The sequence below is a fragment of the Pteropus alecto genome, unplaced genomic scaffold, assembly GCF_000325575.1.
Source record: "Pteropus alecto unplaced genomic scaffold, ASM32557v1 scaffold43, whole genome shotgun sequence".
NCBI lineage: Eukaryota > Metazoa > Chordata > Mammalia > Chiroptera > Pteropodidae > Pteropus > Pteropus alecto.
In genome coordinates, this window is record NW_006435764.1 from 7,309,590 (window position 1) to 7,327,971 (window position 18,382).

At 50.2% G+C, this 18,382-nt stretch overlaps 3 protein-coding genes across 4 annotated transcripts in view; all 3 read left to right on the forward strand.

Annotated features, from left to right (window-relative positions):
* Positions 1–1,063, forward strand: part of INTS5 (integrator complex subunit 5) — a 5,040-nt gene extending 3,977 nt beyond the window's left edge. Inside the window, exon 3 of the mRNA XM_006911204.3 lies at positions 1–1,063. This exon is cut by the window's left edge and continues 18 nt beyond it. Coding sequence (XP_006911266.1) covers positions 1–742 — 742 coding nt within the window. The 3' untranslated portion in view covers positions 743–1,063.
* On the forward strand, positions 1,043–16,084 carry GANAB (glucosidase II alpha subunit). 2 transcript variants are annotated; one of them, XM_006911205.2, is made up of 25 exons: positions 1,043–1,200; positions 3,855–3,959; positions 4,109–4,217; positions 4,467–4,594; positions 7,367–7,546; positions 7,977–8,042; positions 8,849–8,918; positions 9,093–9,180; positions 9,266–9,362; positions 9,620–9,800; positions 10,361–10,514; positions 10,714–10,949; positions 11,032–11,158; positions 11,266–11,345; positions 11,564–11,707; positions 11,807–11,903; positions 12,218–12,319; positions 12,470–12,713; positions 13,604–13,668; positions 13,859–13,935; positions 14,044–14,118; positions 14,274–14,387; positions 14,493–14,605; positions 14,756–14,856; positions 14,975–16,084. In XM_006911205.2, the coding sequence occupies exons 1-25, from the start codon at positions 1,163–1,165 to the stop codon at positions 15,082–15,084; spliced, it is 2,901 nt and encodes a 966-aa protein (XP_006911267.1). In that variant the 5' UTR covers positions 1,043–1,162; the 3' UTR covers positions 15,085–16,084. The 2 variants fall into 2 exon arrangements, with proteins under 2 accessions (XP_006911267.1, XP_006911268.1); XM_006911206.2 differs by lacking the exon at positions 7,977–8,042 and having other exon boundaries at positions 14,975–16,076.
* Positions 16,085–18,203: 2,119 nt separating this feature from the next.
* The window catches only part of B3GAT3 (beta-1,3-glucuronyltransferase 3), a 4,031-nt gene continuing 3,852 nt past the window's right edge, over positions 18,204–18,382 (forward strand). Inside the window, exon 1 of the mRNA XM_006911207.3 lies at positions 18,204–18,375. Within this exon, the coding sequence (XP_006911269.1) occupies positions 18,294–18,375 (82 nt within the window). The 5' untranslated portion in view covers positions 18,204–18,293. The remainder of the gene's footprint in view (positions 18,376–18,382) is intronic.

An 18,382-nucleotide genomic window follows, 5' to 3' on the forward strand; every position in this document is an offset into this window, starting at 1 on the left:
CTATAACACCCAGAGCCTCCTCAGCCTCCTGGTGCACTGCTGCAGTGCCCCTGGAGGCACTGAATGTGGGGGCTGCTGGGGGGCTCCCACCCTGAGCCCAGAGGCAGCCAAAGCAGTTGCAGTGACCTTGGTGGAGAGTGTGTGTCCTGATGCGGCTGGCGCTGAGCTAGCCTGGCCCCCTGAGGAGCACGCCCGGGCCACCGTGGAGCGGGATCTCCGCATTGGCCGGCGCTTCCGGGAGCAGCCCCTGCTCTTTGAGCTGTTAAAGCTGGTAGCAGCTGCTCCCCCAGCCCTGTGCTACTGCTCCGTGTTGCTGCGGGGGCTGCTGGCTGCCCTCTTGAGCCATTGGGAAGCCTCTCGCCACCCTGATACGGCCCACTCTCCCTGGCATCTGGAGGCATCTTGCACCCTAGTGGCTGTCATGGCTGAGGGAAGCCTTCTGCCACCAGCCCTGGGTAATATGCACGAAGTATTTAGCCAACTGGCACCTTTTGAAGTGCGTCTGCTGCTGCTCAGTGTCTGGGGCTTTCTCCGGGAGCACGGGCCCTTGCCCCAGAAGTTTATCTTCCAGTCAGAGCGTGGCCGCTTCATCCGGGACTTCTCCAGGGAGGGTGGGGGTGAGGGTGGACCCCACCTGGCTGTGCTGCACAGTGTCCTCCACCGCAACATTGACCGCCTGGGCCTTTTCTCTGGCCGTTTCCAGGCACCTTCACCGTCCACTCTACTTCGGCAGGGGACATAGCCTTTTTCATGCTCCGGGAGCCGAGGGAGTTTGAGCAGTGAGACGGGGCTAAGGTGCTGCAGAAAGATGAAGATTTCTAAGACTATGGCGTAAAGAACGCTGTCACTTTTTTCTTCTCTCACCTTTTTTTTTTTTTTCTAAATAAAATTTGCTGATTTGAGAAAAACAGAGTCCAGTGCCTCTGTCCGACGCTTAGAGCAGGCAAAATAGGACAGCGCCAGGTTCTGGACAGTTCCGCCCTCATCGCCCAGCCACGCCCTCTACCTGCTTTTGGAGTGCGCGCTCAGCCAATGGGACAGCCGCCCGACCGTTCCCGGGCCCGGCCAATCCCAAAGCCGGAAGAGGCGGGCGCTAAGATACGTGGCTCAACGCTCGCGGGGGGAAGGGAAGCTTGGGGTCAGGGAGCAAACCCGGCACAAGATGGCGGCGGTACCGGCAGTGGCGGCGCGTAGGAGGCGGTGAGGACCTCGGAACCCGGGACCATCCTGGGACGTCCCCAGATCCCCCAAGCCCCATATCTCTAATCCTTGTATGTCCTCCTGAGACTTTGCCATCCCCGGTATCGCGAGGACCTTTTGTCTGGAGATGGTCTCAAGCGCCCCCAGCCTCCTCGCGGTAGATCTTCGCGGCGTTGGGGGCCCATGCTTCTGGTGCTCCCAGCTCCCGCTGGCGGTTAAAGAAGGCCGCAGCTGAGCGCTCTTGTTGGCCTTGGGCTCTCTCAGCCGCCGCCCTCCCCTTGCAGCTCGCGGCGGTTAACGCTGCCGCCTCCTTCCTGCAGTGCCATCGGGGCGGGGGACGAGACTTGGCCCGGCCTCCAGGAACGCATCCAGCTGTCCTGCGGCCCCTCAGCCGGGCTGGAAGCAGCGCGGCCGGCAATCCCGCCTGCACTGCCCTTCTTACCCACTCTCCCATATCCCCGGACCCTGCCCTTGCCTTCACGTGGTTCACGTGGACGCCGGCACTGGCTTGTTCGGTGTTCGCGCTCGCTGGGCAGGGCTGGGGCAGGATCCAGTAAGTTCAGTCTGCCTGGATGATGTTGCTCAAACACGACATGTAATCGAACGGTTTGGTCTGCGCTCTCGAGTTTATATTAGCGGAAAAAAGCTTCGAAACAACCACCAGCGCCGCAAAACGTTTACCAGCATCTAACGGATGTACTGGGGTGGGAGAGGCGGCTACTGCCGGCAGCAATGAAAAAAGCATTGGTCGTAAACTCAACTCTTGGAATCCTGTGATCTGAAACAATAAACGGGTGCGACTTGCCTTTTGGCTCATTCCTGATTTTGGCTGTTGGAGCACCGCTTGCTCAGGGGCATTCGAGGCATCCCCGAGTTCCTAGGCCCTTCCAACAGGTCACATCTGAAAGATCTTTTAGAAATCCTATCCCCATCGGCATCTCTCCAAACCCGTTTTATAGATTGTGCAAATAGGATTCCAGGAGGGTATTTAACTGACAGTATTTCTGGTTATTGCTGCTTTGGGCAGGTGAACATAGGTTCAGAGGGTCTGGGTGCCTGCTTGTAGTCACTCCTCAGGACCTGGGCCACATGCCTTGCTGTTGAGTTTTCTGGTAGCATTTCTTCTGCTTGTTTTGCTACTGCTTATTCCTGCTAGACCTATTAAACCACAATGCCTGCTGTTTTCCTCAGCCTTCCGTGCCCTGGCTTGCTTCCCACATTCTTCTGGAACTGGAGGGCCTACTGTGTTCTGTGATCTCCTTTCTGGTGATTTTCTTTCCCTTCAGCTTTTATGCAGATACTAAAGCTATTACTGGATGCAATATGTATAGTAGGCCCTACTCTTTAGCTTCCCCATTAGCAGGTTGCAAAGTTTTAATGCTTAGAAGAAGCCTGTGTTTTTGTTTGTATATTTCTCCCGTTTGGAAGCTCTTGGACTATCTACATTAGTCACTAGGAGAGCATGTTTGAAATGCAGATTCCCAGGCTTTGGGATCTTCATTTAATAAGCAGTGAAGGTGATTCTTAACAGACACTAAAGTTTGAGAACTCCTGTTTATGATATACTCAGAATAGCTGAATATATCCTTCAGACTAACTTGTTTAAAGAAGCCCATTAAGTCCCTTGTCTGTCATTTGACATTACGCTGGGGAAGTGATAGTTTGTGGTAACCTTGGGGCGATGGTCCTCAGTGGGGCAGGCCCTGCCAGTGGTTAGTGTGCTGTGTTTTGCATCATAAAGTACATGGGCCTCAGAGTCATGGCTGAGTTCAATCCTAGTTTCACCCCTGTTCAATCTTGGATGACTTATTGAACCTTTTATGCTTCCGTTTTCCTATTTGGAAGAAATCTTAACCTTACATTCACCAAGAAAACAGAAAAAGGGAAAAGAAGTTGTGCGTATAAAGAAGTGATTCTGAAACCTTATTGCCCACTAGAGTCGTTTAGGGAACTTTAAAAAAATTCTTATGCCCAGGCCCTTCTTCAGACCAATTAGATCAAAATCGCTAGGGGTGAGACCTAGACTTTGACAGTTAAAAACTTCAGGCAGAGTTGAAAAACTAGGGCTAGAAAGCCGTTAGCTAGGCTCCTGAGGGTACATTAGGATTTAATGCAAGTTAGTTTTTTCAGGCTTAGTTCATGATAGTGGTAACTTGAAGGTATAGGAGTGGAGATCTGAGGGGCAGGATGCTGGAGTGCTAGGGATGTTTGTACCCTAGGAACTGTGACCAGTAGGCTAGCTGAGGGTACATCTTTAACTTTTTCACTGTAGCTCCACCCAGTGCCTTGCCGGTGCAAAGGCATGGCTTGCTTTGTTTCCCTCATCCACACACATGGTGCCACTGCTTCCCCTGGGGCTCACTGTTATTGCTCCTTTCCACTGAGAGGCTGATGTAACCAGAGTCAACAGCAGGGCCTCTGAAGGCCAAAGATCCTTGTCCAGTTCCTCCACCTTTTTAAAGGTATGGGGTAAGTGAGCCAACTCCCCAGGCCTGACACTTAACACCATGCCTCCTCTGCCTTCTTTTTGTTTAAAGGGACTCCATCTTCCCTCTTTTCTGAGCTGTCTTTTAGGGATGTGGCCTTTACCTCTGAAGGTGGGGCCCGTTCTGACCCCAAGCCGATTGTTCCCTCTTTGTCCTTTTTCTCCTTAGGTCACGGGCAGGTTTGGTACTGGCTTGTTTAGGGGTCTGCCTGGGAATCACCCTTGCTGTGGATAGAAGTAACTTTAAGACCTGTGAAGAGAGTTCCTTCTGCAGGTATGATATTTCTAGGAGAGTGGGATGGAAAGTAGGGTGATGTGCGAGGTATCTCTGGCAGATGGGGTAGCCTGGGGACACTGCTAGTGATAGGGGGACCTGCGGACATCAGGCTGCCCTCCCACATTCTTAACCCTTTCACTTGACAGGCGGCAGCGAAGCATACGTCCAGGCCTTTCTCCATACCGAGCCCTGCTGGACTCACTGCAGCTTGGTCCTGATGCTCTCACAGTCCATCTGATCAATGAGGTCACCAAGGTCAGTGGAAAAAAGGAAGAGTCTGATGGGGGTGGGGGAGTGGCTAAGGGGCAATTCAGGAAGGGTGAACCCATAGCCAACGTCCTGCTGTAGCCTAATCTTGGGGCTTTTACTTCGTGAGGAATTCAGATCTCGGATCCCTTAGGCAAAGAGCTAGAAGGAGGAGACCCCTCAGGAGGGAGTTGGTTCCGAGGGCATTCCATGGTGTGGTCCTCTCCTTTCTCCAATTCCAAACCTCTGCCCCCTCAGGTATTGCTGGTGCTGGAGCTCCAGGGGCTTCAAAAGAACATGACTCGGATCAGGATTGATGAACTGGAGCCCCGGCGGCCCCGATACCGTGTACCAGATGTGTTGGTGGCTGATCCCCCAACAGCTCGGTAAATTTTTCCAGAGAAACCTATCTGTGTCCATGGCCCTTTTCTCCTTCCTGATGAATTTGTATTTGGCAGCTGACTTTCTCACATTGAGATAATAGCACTTTGCCACTCTCCTCAACCTTTCTCTTTCTCTGTTTGACCTATTTTCTCTTTCTCCTTTTAATTTCCATTCATTCAGCAGATACTGCTTCCTCTTCTGCACCAGAACCTAGGGTAGGTACTAGTGATACAAGAGGAAATGAACAAGGCACAGATCCTGCCCTCCAGGAATACAATGTCTCTGTGGTTGGTTCCTTCCTCCCTTCCCTCATCTTCCCTTCTCCCTTTCTTACTTCTCTTCTTTTTTTTTTTCCCCCCATATTTTAAGGATAAGATTACTCAAATTCTTAGGTCATGACTCACTATCATCATTGTTCCATGAATGACAATTGTTTAATTTAGAAAATAACAAACTCTACTCTATGAGTCCTCTACCCAACCCATCTATATACTTCTCACTGTCCTGTACCTGTGACCCCCTGCCCAGCAACGATCGTTACTCTGAAGTTTATCATTCCCTTGGCTTTTTTTTTTTACAGTCATTTCGTGTGTAGATGTGTATAAACACGTATACATACTTGTACATATGTGCCTAAGCAATAAATTATGTGGTTTTGTTCATTTTTGAGCTTCATAGGGATGATATCTTAATGAAAGTCCTCTGGGATTTTCTTTTTTCACCTAACTTTATTTAACTCTGTTGCATGCAGCTCTAGTAGTTCATTTTTACTACTGTATAATGTATGACTATATCCCAACATACTCATTTCTACATTGATGGACATTTGGGTGGTTTCCAGTGTTTTGTTATTCAAAGTTTGGGCATGAATATTCTTGTCCATGTCTCCTGTGTCCCTGTGCAGGAGTTTCTCTTTGTTATATAGCTAGGAGAGGGACTGCAGAGTTGTAGAACATGGAAATGATCAACTTTCTAAAATAAAGCCAAAGTGGCTTACCAGTTTACACTTCTGCCAGCAATATGTGAGAGACCTCATTGATTTACATCTTCCTCAATCCTTGGTACTGTAGGACTTAATTTTTGTGAACGAAATGGGTGTAGAATGATACCACCCATCTATGGTGGTCTTGGCTTGGTTGTCTTTTCCAGTTTATTAATGAGATTGTGTCTTCATGTGTTTGTCATTGTGGTTTACTAGTCTATGAAATGGTAGTTGCCAACTATGCCTATTTTGTTTTTATGTTGTTTGTCCTTATTGATTTGTAGAAATTCATGAGTCTTAACACCTAATTCTTTTTTTTTGTTTGTTTAGTTCAGGTATACAGTATAATGGTTCGATGTTTACGTAGTTCATGAAGTGATCCCCCCGATTACTCTAGCGTGCATCTGGCTCTTCACACAGCCATTACAGTAATATTGACTGTATTCCCTGTGCTGTGCTCTACGTCCCGTGACTGTTTTGTAACTGCTAATGTGTACTTCTTCATCCCTTCACCTTTTTTCACTAAGGCCCCTACCTCCCTCCCCTCTGGCAGTCACCAGTTTGTTCTCTTTATCTGTGAGTCTGTTTTCACTTAGTTTGTTCCTTTTATTCTTTAGATTCCACATATAAATGAAATCATATGGTATTTATTTTTCTCTGACTTATTTCACTCAGCATAATACCTTCTAGGTTCATTCATGTTATTGCAAATGGTAAGATTTTCATTTTTTTTTTTTTATGGCTGAGTAATATTCTATGGTATATATGAATCATAACTTCTTTATTCAATTGTCCGTTGATGAGCACTTAGGTTGCTTCTATATTTGGCTATCGTAAATAGCACTGCAGTGAACATAAGGGTGCATAGATCTTTACGAATCGGTTTTATACTAATTCTTTCTCACTTATACTTAAGCTGTTTTTCCCAAGCTATAGCTTATCTTTTTATTTTCTTAAAGGTGCCTTGGGAAAAAAAGATTTTTTACTTTAGAATAGTTTTAGATTTATAGAAAAGTTGCAAGAATATTATGAGAGATCCTGTATACCCTCCACTCCTATTTTCCCCTATTGTTAATGTTACTGTGGTACAATTGTTGTACTTCATGAATCGATATCATTATTACTAACTAACTAAAGTCCACATTTTATTCAGATTCCCTTAGCTTTTACTTAATACCCTTTTTCTGTTTTAGGATCCCACTTATCTAGGATACCATATTATATTTAGCAGTCGTGTCTCCTTAGGCTCCTCTATCCTGGAACAGTTTCTCAGACTTTTCTTGTTCTTGATGACCCTAAAGGTGTCTTTCGATAAATAGAAATTCCGAATTTTAGTGTTGTCAAATGTATGTCTTTTACCTTCTGGTGTCAGTGTTTTCTAAGTTGTGTTTAAAACAATTCTTTTCTATTTCAAGGTCAGAAAAATGTTTGTTTATATTTTCTTCCAAAGATTTTACTTTTAAATTTTAAGTACTAATCTGTCTGAAGTTGAAAATTGTATCTGGTAGAAGGTAGGAATATGACACCATTTTTTTCCTATCCAGCGGATCTCCATTATTGAATAGTCCTCCTGACCTCAGTGAGTGGCCATACCACCTCTGCTACACTTCCGAGTTCTAACTATCCTTAGGTCTGTTTCCAGGCTCTATTGGGTTCCTTTGGTCACTTTGGCTATCCCTGCTCCGTTGCCATACTGTCTGTAGCTCTTAGCAGGTCCCCCTTCTTCTAAAGTGTCGAAACTACACTCTTGGTCTTTTGCACATCCTTAAATTCCTTTCGATCTCTTTCCTAGGCTTTCCGTCTCTGGCCGTGACGACAATAGTGTGGAGCTAACCGTGGCTGAAGGACCCTATAAAATCATCTTGACAGCACGGCCGTTCCGCCTTGACCTGCTAGAGGACCGCAGCCTTCTGCTCAGTGTCAATGCCCGAGGACTCTTAGCTTTTGAGCACCAGAGAGCCCCCAGGGTCTCGTGAGTACAGGGGTTGGGACTGAAGGTGACCTAGTCTGAAAGCCTAGGGACATTGTGGGGTCTGGCACTGGGTCCCTGAGAGAAGACAGGGTGGCAAGACAGCAGGTAGGGGCCGAGTGCTGGGAGAAGCTGTCGGTTAGGGGTGGTAGGAAGCAGGCTGCTTGCAGTCGTTTTCGTTTCCTCTGCAGACCAGGAGGCAGTCACTTTTGTCCCTGAGCTGTACCCTGGGCACCTCCTCTGAGAGAGGCCTGCCTGGGTCTGCCTTTCCCCTCTTCCCCTTCTCACGCCATCACATTTCCCAGATTTATTTTCTTCCCCGCCGCCCCCCATCTCTGGAAGTTTGTCGACTGAAACTCACTTTTATGTTTCTGTTTTTGTGTTGGTTTTGTGCCTCCTTTTCCCCTTCCCTACCCATCTCCTCCTGCCCTAGTTTCTCGGATAAAGTTAGTCTCACGCTCGGTAGCATTTGGGATAAGATCAAGAACCTTTTCTCTAGGTAAATCCATGGCCACTGGTACTGTATGTGTTCCTCTGCCCTTACCCGCCCTTCACTCTGGCCCCCAGGGGAAGGTGCCCCAGACCCTTCCATGCCCTGCCCTTCATCACCGCTCTTTCTCCAGCTATGTGCTATCTGGTCCTGGTCCCTGTTCTGACTGGGAGCCCCCTGGGAGGAGGAAGATGAAATGTTGGACGTCCTTAAGGAATATAGGAAGCTTCTTGCTCTGCCAAGCGGGGGAGAGATGCTGGGTGTTGCTGGGATTCCTGGCTCTCAGCTCAGGTGCACTGAGGCTCTGGGCAGAGCTGCTTGCCAGCTGCCCTTGAAAGCATTCTTTGGCACAACCTCTCATTTGAGTCCCTGCATATATCTGTAGAGGCTGGATCATGGTATGACCCACCTGCCTTTGCAAAACCCGTGCGTCAAGCCGAAAGGCTGAGGCCCCGTGTGGGCATTTGAGGCCAGCGTGTCTCAGTGGAGGCAGCAGAGCCAGGACTGGCATTCCGAACCTAGGCCCTGAACCCACCTGTCTTTGGGATGCTGGTAGAGGCTGATGACTTGGGCCTGTGTGGAAGGCATTTCCTGGTGGCATTTACTCCTCATTTCCCTTCCTCATTTCTCTCCTCATCCTCTGTACACGTATCTCTTCACTGCGGGGGTTTCTCTCCAGGCTTTAACGTTCAGTCCCTTCCTCCAGTGCCTTCCTTCCTTTGGACCCTTGGCTCTCTATTCCCTCACCCCTCCTTCCACTAGCCCCTCGTCCCTATCCCCTCTGGATTGGAGCAGACAGCTCTCCTACCTTCCAGGCAAGGATCAAAAGACCCAGCTGAGGGCGATGGGGCCCAGCCCGAGGAAACTCCTGGGGATGGTGACAAGGCAAGTCGGTGGGGGTGGGTGGCCGGAGCACAGGGATGACTGGGAGGTTGGAGGGGAAAGGCCCACAAGAAACTTGAGCTGAATCTCACTATCAGGGATGGAATTTAGCAAAGGGATGGGGGAAGAGAGAGAACTGGTGTATGATTGGGTAGTGGTCTGCTCTGTTCCTCACAGCCAGAAGAGACCCAGGGCAAGGCAGAGAAAGATGAGCCAGGAGCTTGGGAGGAGACATTCAAAACTCACACTGACACCAAGCCTTATGGTGAGGGACCGGGAGAGCCTCGGCAGGGGCGCAGGGCGTCTTCGCCAGCGGAGGCTCTGGACCTCATCTTTTGCTTTCCTTTCAGGTCCCACATCTGTAGGTTTGGACTTCTCTCTGCCAGGCATGGAGCATGTGTATGGGATCCCCGAGCATGCAGACAACCTGAGGCTGAAGGTCACTGAGTGAGTTTCATGGTGACCTCAGGATATAGGGGGAGAGAGGGGTCGGAAGTCAGATTGTGAGGGGATGTGCATGCATATTGGATACTCCAGAGAAGCGTGAATCGCTTCCTGTGCCCAGATCACCTTTGGCAGTTGGATAATTCTTCTTTGAGAAAGGGCAGAGGGACCAGTTCTTATCCCTCAGCTGTGTCTATGGGGTAGGGGTTGTGTGTACCGGGGCCTGGGGCTAGTCCGTCTGCCTGCCTGCCTGCCTGCAGGGGTGGGGAGCCGTATCGCCTCTACAATTTGGATGTATTCCAGTATGAGCTGTACAACCCCATGGCCCTGTACGGGTCTGTGCCTGTGCTCCTGGGACACAGTCCTCATCGAGACCTGGGAATCTTCTGGCTCAATGCCGCAGAAACTTGGGTTGACATATCCTCCAACACTGCGGGGAAGGTGAGAGCACAGGCACGGGCAGCAGGAAGGGAAGGGAGTCTTCAGGCCTGGAGGTGGACGGGCCATTAGCTTTGAAGAAAGCCTTTTTGGGATTGCGTGACAGCAGGACGCTGGGCCCTGGGAGCAGTCTTTGAGTTCCCCCGTCACTACTAGAAGATGCACGCTCATGGGGAAGCGTTGCGCTCTCTGCATTTATTGTCAGCACATTTGTGATTGAGTACGCATCATGTGCTGGATACTTTTCTAGGTGCTGGAGGTATATTTCTTGTTGAGGTTGGAAAGGCCCTCACTCAGGGAGGCAGACAGCCGGCAAATGGATAGCAAAGACAAGATGAGCTTGGTGGTGGTGCGTGCTGAGAAAGAAATGCAGCAGTCGTGTGGTGGGGGTGGGGGCAGTGCTGCTTCAGAGAGAGGGGTCCGCTGAGGAGGTGACATTTAATTTCAGCCCAGAGCGACTCATCAGAAGCTTTGTGAGGATTTTGAGGAGGACATTGCCGCTTTGTCTTTGGGTTGGGGAATGAGAGGGAGGGTGTCAGATCTCTCTGCGGTCCCCTCTACAGACCTTGTTTGGGAAGATGCTAGACTACCTGCAGGGGTCTGGAGAGACCCCACAGACAGATGTCCGCTGGATGTCAGAGAGCGGCATCATCGATGTCTTCCTGCTGCTCGGGCCTTCGGTCTTTGATATCTTCCGGCAGTATGCCAGTCTCACAGGTACACAGCGTCCCCCTCTGTCGGCTGGCAGCTTCCTTTTCTGGCCCTGGTCTTCTTGAGAGGGGCAACTGCACTTTCAGAAGTCCTCTGTCCTTCAGCCCTCCTCTAGTTTAGAAGCCGCCTTCAATTCCTGGGTGTTCCCTCTGGCCCCAGCCTGGCCTGATCCCATTGTGACCCCGGTCACTCGCTGAACCTGCAGGGACCCAGGCACTGCCCCCGCTCTTCTCCCTCGGCTACCACCAGAGCCGCTGGAACTACCGGGACGAGGCCGACGTGCTGGAAGTCAGTCAGGGCTTCGATGACCACAACCTGCCCTGCGATGTCATCTGGCTGGACATCGAGCATGCCGATGGCAAGCGGTACTTCACCTGGGACTCCAGCCGTTTCCCCCAGCCCCTCACCATGCTCGAGCACTTGGCCTCCAAGAAGCGGAAGGTAAAAGGGCTGCAGCCGCGTTCTATGTTGATCTCCAACACAGTAGCCCTGGAGAGCCCTGACCACGTGTTCTTGCTCCCAGCTGGTCGCCATCGTGGACCCGCACATCAAAGTGGACTCTGGCTACCGCATACACGAGGAGTTGCAGAGCCTGCATCTGTACGTTAAAACCCGGGATGGCTTTGACTACGAGGGCTGGTGCTGGCCAGGTAGGTGGTGTGGACCCAAAATTGAGGGACGGGTTATCGGAAAACCAGGGAGGAAGAATGGTGACCATTTCTCCCCTTGGGGATTGACAGCCACCCTTAACTCCTAGGTGCAGCTAGTTACCCCGACTTTACCAATCCCACCATGAGGGCCTGGTGGGCTAACATGTTCAGCTTTGACAACTATGAGGTACGGCCTCTCCCGACCTGCATCTGTCTTTCCCTCTTCAAATTCTCTGCCTGTCGATCCTGCCATGGTTGGTTGCCTGTAGTATATCAGGGGCCTTAATGGTCCCTGAGAAATGCATCTTTTTGGATTCTCAGGAGCTCTGCTGCTCTGACACTGTTTGTCTGACTCTGTTTCTCTCCTTTGTCCTTCTGTCTCCATTTTTTGCCTTGTGTTCTCAGGGCTCAGCTCCCAACCTCTATGTCTGGAATGACATGAATGAACCATCTGTGTTCAATGGTCCTGAGGTCACTATGCTCAAGGATGCCAAGCATTACGGGGGCTGGGAGCACCGAGATGTGCACAACATCTACGGCTTATATGTGGTAAGGGGCTGAAGCGGGGTCCAAGGGCTGGGGGACTTGCAACAGATGACAGCTGGCGTTTGCTCCTCACTACCCCTCCTCTCTCCTGTCTCCACTCAGCACATGGCGACTGCTGAGGGACTGGTTCTGCGCTCTGGGGGCGTAGAACGCCCCTTTGTCCTGAGCAGGGCTTTCTTTTCTGGCTCCCAGCGCTATGGTAAGATTTGGAGAATAGAGCCAAGGGAGAGGGGGTGAGGGCCACGTGGGAGGCGCTGTGGACCGAGGCCTGGTCCTCAAGCAGTCTGTCCATGTGGCTATCCTGTGAGAGCTGCACATCACCTCCTCCCAGCTCTGCACTTTGAGGGACGCCAGGGAGTGGGAGGTCCCTTAAGAGCTATTGTGAACTCTGCCATCTTCAGCCGGACCCTGGGGGGTCTCAGAGCAGATGTGGCAGGTCAGAGAGGTCAGTTATATAAGAAGCTAAGTGCGTCACTATTTGCAAGCTCCCTCCCTCTCTCTTGTCTTCCTCAGGAGCCGTGTGGACAGGAGACAACACCGCTGAATGGGACCATTTGAAGATCTCTATCCCTATGTGTCTCAGCTTGGGGCTGGTGGGAATATCCTTCTGTGGGGGTGAGAGGAGGAAGAGTTGGGGGTCCTTGGTTTGGTGGGAGACAGGCAAAGTAGAGGGCTGAGGGGCAGGGGCAGCACAGGGCTTCAGAGATTCCTGCACAGCAGCCCTCCTTCACCCTCTTTTTCCAACCTTCCTTCCTTCTTTTCCAGCCGACGTGGGTGGCTTCTTCAAGAATCCAGCACCAGAGCTCCTTGTCCGTTGGTACCAGATGGGTGCCTACCAGCCATTCTTCCGGGCACATGCCCACTTGGACACCGGGCGGCGAGAGCCATGGCTGTTACCGTCTCAGTACCAGGACATAATTCGAGATGCATTGGACCAGCGATACGCCTTGCTGCCTTTCTGGTACACACTCCTCTATCAGGCCCATCGTGAAGGGATTCCTGTCATGAGGTGAGGCATTCAGTTGGGTCTGTGTAGAGTGGGCTGCGGTGGCGGGGGGACAGTGGGGACTGGGTTCCGTCTCTGCACCTCTTTTACTCACTAGGGTCTTATAAAGGAGGAAAATGTGATTTCAAGGCCAAGAATAACAAAAGAAGGACAGGAATGAATAGCAGTAGACATTATTGAGTGCTGATGACATGCCAGGCATTATTTATCACTATCCTCAGAGCCAGAAACATTGCAGACAAGTGTCCTACCTTTGTGAAATGTACATTCTTAGGAGGAGGAAAGACTTGGAAACAAATATATAAATAAGAAAATTGCCAACAGTGACAAGCTGTTTGAAAAAATAGAAGAGGGTAGTGAAATTAGGTTCCACAAATAGCTTTTTTGAGAAGAAGGCCATGTGAGATGAGACCTAACCGAGGGGTCAGACAGATCTTCATGATCTAAAGGAAGAATATCCCAAACAGAGGAGACCCCAGGTGCAAAAATTCTAAGTTGGAAATGAGTTTTTTGTATTCCAGGGATAGAAAAACTGTGTTTCTCAGGGGCAAGGAACCAGAAGGAGAGGTGAGAGATGAGGTGGCAGAGGAAAATTCGACATGATCCTGAAGGGCCTTTCAGGCCAGGATAACCAAGTGGCCACTGGAAAGCTGCTGTTCAGAACAGTTTCAAGAGTGGGCAGGGCAGGAGGGGGCAGGGCGGTGGGTTAGGAAGTTAGATACCTAGACCAGGGTGAGGTTGCAGAGCTGAGGCCTGAAGCCTGTCCGGACTGTCTGGCTGTCAGCTCCTGGGTTTTACCCCTGTGCTTTTCTCATCACCAATTCCTGGGGCGGCATCTTTGACTTCTGCCACAACAGCAAGTGTCTAGCTTTCTTGTCTTGCTTCCTTCCTAGGCCGCTGTGGGTGCATTATCCTCAGGATGTCACCACTTTTAGTATAGATGATCAATTCCTGCTTGGTGAGAAATGGGGAGGACAGCTGGTGGTGGGCGCTTAAGGGGAGGGGTGAGAAATAAGCACTCGTGGGAGCTGTATCTTGGACGTGCAGGGAGGGAGGAGTGGGCGAGGCTGGTGGAGCAAGGGCGCAGGCGCTTCGGTGCTCCCTGCCTTGGAACTGATCTCAGATCATTTTGATTCTGGTGCGTTTAGGAGATGCGTTGCTGGTTCATCCTGTATCAGACTCAGGGGCTCATGGTGTGCAGGTCTATCTGCCTGGCCAAGGGGAGGTAAGTTAAGGAAGGACATGGTGGGGAATGATGGTGGAGGCCACAGGCGGTAAGTGGAATGGGGGCCCTGTGCAATGAGTGACCAACTGTTTTTCCTGCTGCCCACAGGTATGGTATGACGTTCATAGCTACCAGAAGCATCATGGTCCCCAGACCCTGTACCTGCCTGTAACCCTAAGCAGTGTGAGTATGCCTGGCCCAGCTGCCAGCTCCATCTGCCCGCAGGTTTCCAGAGTGGGAGAAAGTGTGTGCTTTGAAAGATGGGCAGGAGCAAAGGAAGCTGCAGGGCCAGGGTTGGACAATGGGGCAACTTCATCCCGGCACTGCTCTTGCCCTAGATCCCTGCGTTCCAGCGCGGAGGGACAATTATACCTCGGTGGATGCGAGTGCGGCGTTCTTCCGAGTGTATGAAGGAAGACCCCATCACTCTTTTTGTTGCACTCAGCCCCCAGGTGAGAGCATAGGCAGGAGGCCTCTTCAGTCATCCGTACCTTCCTAGGAGTCAGTCCCCTCACTCTCTTGAGCTCAAGCACTCACCTATTCCACTCCCTCCCCAGGGTACAGCCCAAGGAGAGCTCTATCTAGATGATGGGCACACGTTCAATTATCAGACTCGCCATGAGTTCCTACTGCGTCGATTCTCATTCTCTGGCAACACCCTCGTCTCCAGGTAATGAGGTGCCCATTCTGCCTGCCTTGGCAGCCTCGGGAGGAGGCCGGGCCTCGGGGATGCTCACAGCATCATGATCTTGCTCTGGATCTCCTCCCTTTTGCTCTGGCATCTTTCTCCGTGATGGGCATTAATTTTTGCTCCCTCCAGCTCAGCAGATCCCAAAGGCCACTTTGAGACACCAGTCTGGATTGAGCGGGTGGTGATAATAGGGGCTGGAAAGCCAGCAGCCGTGGTACTCCAGACAAAAGGTGAGTGAGTGGTCCGGCCTCCAGGGAGAGCAAAGAGGGGAAGCAGGGGCAGGGTTGGGGACATCTTGCCTGTAGGAAAGTTGTTGCTATGACTGCAGTACTCTTTGGTCTCCTCCAGGATCTCCTGAAAGCCACCTGTCCTTCCAGCATGACCCTGAGACCTCTGTGTTGATCTTGCGTAAGCCTGGTGTTAATGTGGCATCTGACTGGAGTATTCACTTGCGATAACCCAAGGGACATTGGGGGGTAGGAGGTATGGTGGTGATGAGAGTTACTCCTTCTGCCTTGGAGTTTGACCCTCCCCAGACTTCACCTTCCTTATCCCGAAACCCAGATTCTGCCAACATTTGGGCAGGAGGAGAGGGCTGTTTCTGGGCTCTGGATTCCAATTATGATCTCCTGACCTCTCCCACCCACTGACACCAAGTCTCCCTTCATCCCCAACACTCTATTGCTCTGTGTGGAGCACATTCACCTGTGAAGACCTGGGGACCACAGCACTCTTGCTTTCCTTTCTCTTTCATTTCTTTTGGGGGTCCCGAATCCTCCAGACCCTACTCATTCACGCCTCTTGTGTGTCGATGCCATTTCTTGGAAGAAGATGAGGGCAGTGAGCTTTCGGGCTCTTTTTCTCCTTCCCCTTCCCTCTCCACCAAACTGCTTTCTCGTTTTATTTCTTCCTCCTGGCTCTTCTCTGTCAGCTCTCCCCTTTTTATGCCCCACGGATACACTGGGACCACCCCTTATCTGAGAAGGGATGAATGGATCAAAGGAGCGAGGTTGCTGGAGAACTTCCTCTTCCTTCTCTTCTCTCTTGTTCCAGCCTTTCCTTTCCCCAATTCCTTCTAGAGCTACAGTTCTGACAGGGACAGTTTTGTCTCCTCTGTCCCTTAGGGGAAAGAAGTTTCCATTCCTTAAGAGGGGTTAGGCATTGAACTTCTTTGCTTCCTTTTTGTCCCCTTGAGGGGCATTCAAAATGGAGAAATCTGTTGCAGTTTCACTGAATCACGGTCGCCTGTATTTATTGCTGGGAGAAGGCTGAAGATGGGAGAGATGATCATGTGTGCTCAGGGTTGGCCCAACGCCCTGGGTGGGGGGCGGGGGGGAGGACTAACTGGAGATGAGGGGGCATATTTGTGAGAATTTTTTTTACTTCCTCTTGGCCCCCAGCTGTGACAGGTTTTGATAAAAGAAGCAACAATAAAGAGCTAAACCATAAATAACTGTCCATATCTCTAGTTCTGGCCTGAATCACTGACCCTGAGAAGCCTGAGGGCATGACATTTTCATCATAAGGCTTCAGCATAAGCCTTGTCGATTCAGCAAAATGAGTGAGTGCAAGCCTTCCTCAGTTTGTTAAATGCCAGTGTTTTCACAGAGAAGCCCCACAAGGTCATCAGATTGTGAATGAAAAAGTTGCTATGTAATAAACTTGGCGAGCTCAGGGAGACCACATAGCAGGTCTGACAAGCTCAGTGACCAAAAGTAACCACACCGGATGGTCTGATCACAAATTCCTAACTGGGCAAGTCATAGCGAGTAGTCATATTTTAGGCCTATAGCTTCCTTAGCAAAGGTCAATCTTTAAGTGAGCTCTGTCCATCGTTCTTAGGCATCTAGAATAATATACCTTTGAAATGTCAGAGTAATTTTCTTTTCCTATCCCTGGAAGGCACAGCTGTAGGCACCAGAGCACGAGACCACAGAACCCCTCATTGTTAACCTGTTCCCCGCATAGCACCTCTGTGTGCTATAAATGTTGATTATTAACTATCCTGTACCCACCAATGTAAAAGATGTCTCTCCACGTTGCCTTTTATCCAGTTGAAGAGCTTTCACCATTGTACTTTCTCCTACCTTCTTAATTTACCACCAGTAGATTTCATGCACCTTCCTTATGTCTTCTTTGCTTCTGATGTATAAAATGAGCTGCAAAGCTGCCATTCTCTGAAGAATTTGAGGTCTTGCATCCTGGCATATGTCCTCAGTTTGGCTCAAGTACTCTTTAAAAATTCTCTTTAGGTTTAGACATTTTTTACATTGACAAGATTTTAGTAGGCCTAAGCTAATAGTGGTGACCAGAGCTGATGGGGCCCCCCTTGAATAGAAATAGCTAGATGATCAGATGTTCTCACATGAAAGGCTGCTTCTCTTTAGCAGCATTTTTAAAAATTTCCCACTTTTAGTGACAGTAATTTTCTCTATTTTGTAGACTGACCACAACGCTTTACAAGAAACTAGTTTAAGTTCTTCTGGCTGGTCTAATAAATTGACATGAGATTACTAGGAGAAAATAACTAAATGTATTACGTATGTACATATGGCGCTCCCTAAGCATATGAGATTGGAAGACAAATCAGGCGGTTAGGGTTTATATGCCATCCTGGACTAAGAGGGAGTCAGGGGTCTGGGACTTCAGAGGGAAGGAAAGTAGGCGATTCACAGGTAGATGAGAAAGCAAATATTTGGTAAGTTCTTGATGGGCCACCCAGACACAATGGGACACAGGGTAATTTTGTTAAAAGATTTCTCCCTGGTTGCCACTTAGTTCTTATGATGCTAAGGTGAGCATTCCTTTCCTTTAAGCAGATAAGGGGAAAGTAAAAGGCTCTTCTTGAGTCATTTCTTAAAAACAACCAGCTTAAAATATCCCCAAGAGGCATATTTTGGGGTGGCAAAATTCTGCTTCCCCTCAGGAGTTAAGGGGCTGTGTTCATAGAATTCCTCAGCTCAGGAAGTATTTTCAGTCAGTTCCCTGGGAGATAGCCCACTGCCTTGGCAGCCCACCCCAGAACGCATTGTCACCTGAGAAATGCGAGTCAGGAAACAATACAGAACCTGTAGTTCAGGTATCTAGGAGGGACGCAGAAAATTGCACAATGGCAATTCCAAAACTCTCGTTAACCTTATTTATAAAATGGGGACTATACCATCTAACTCAGGATTATATGAGACGGACCTAGAGCACAGGCCTGGCACACGATAGGCCCTAGATTTCATTCATATAACAAGTATTTATTGAGTTACTGGGTGCTGTGACTACAATCTGAATGAATGAATACAAAGAGAAAAATTTGGGCGCAAGGAGAAATACTGCAGTTCAAGGGGAAGGTCTCAAACTTGATGCCATGTGCCCACACTGAGCACCCGACTGCAGAGCACCGCGCGCTTAAAGGCCGGATATGACGTAACCCACTCCCGTGGTTCCCAGAACTAGGCGGTGGGACCGGAAATAAACGTAGGGGCGGGGCTTTCAGGCTGACCGGAAGTGGGCCCAGAGGGCGCCAACAGCCCCAGCTCCTCCGAGTTGGATGAGAGGAGTGTGAGAAAGGCGGGGCCGCTGCTGGGGCGGGGCCTGCAGGCTGGCGGGCGGGGGTTGGGGACCAAAAACCCCGCCGGACCCCGCCTGCCCTGACGGCAGCGGCGGCGGTGGGGCCATGAAGCTGAAGCTGAAGAACGTGTTTCTCGCCTACTTTCTGGTGTCGATCTCCGGCCTCCTCTACGCGCTGGTGCAGCTCGGTGAGCG

Bases quoted from the DNA above. Each gene is read 5' to 3' on its own strand.
- GANAB (XM_006911205.2), top strand. From the start codon at position 1,163: ATGGCGGCGGTACCGGCAGTGGCGGCGCGTAGGAGGCG. The intron at 4,218-4,466 runs GTCAGTGGAAAA...CTGCCCCCTCAG, and splicing joins TGATCAATGAGGTCACCAAG to GTATTGCTGGTGCTGGAGCT. The intron at 8,919-9,092 runs GCAAGTCGGTGG...TGTTCCTCACAG, and splicing joins CTCCTGGGGATGGTGACAAG to CCAGAAGAGACCCAGGGCAA.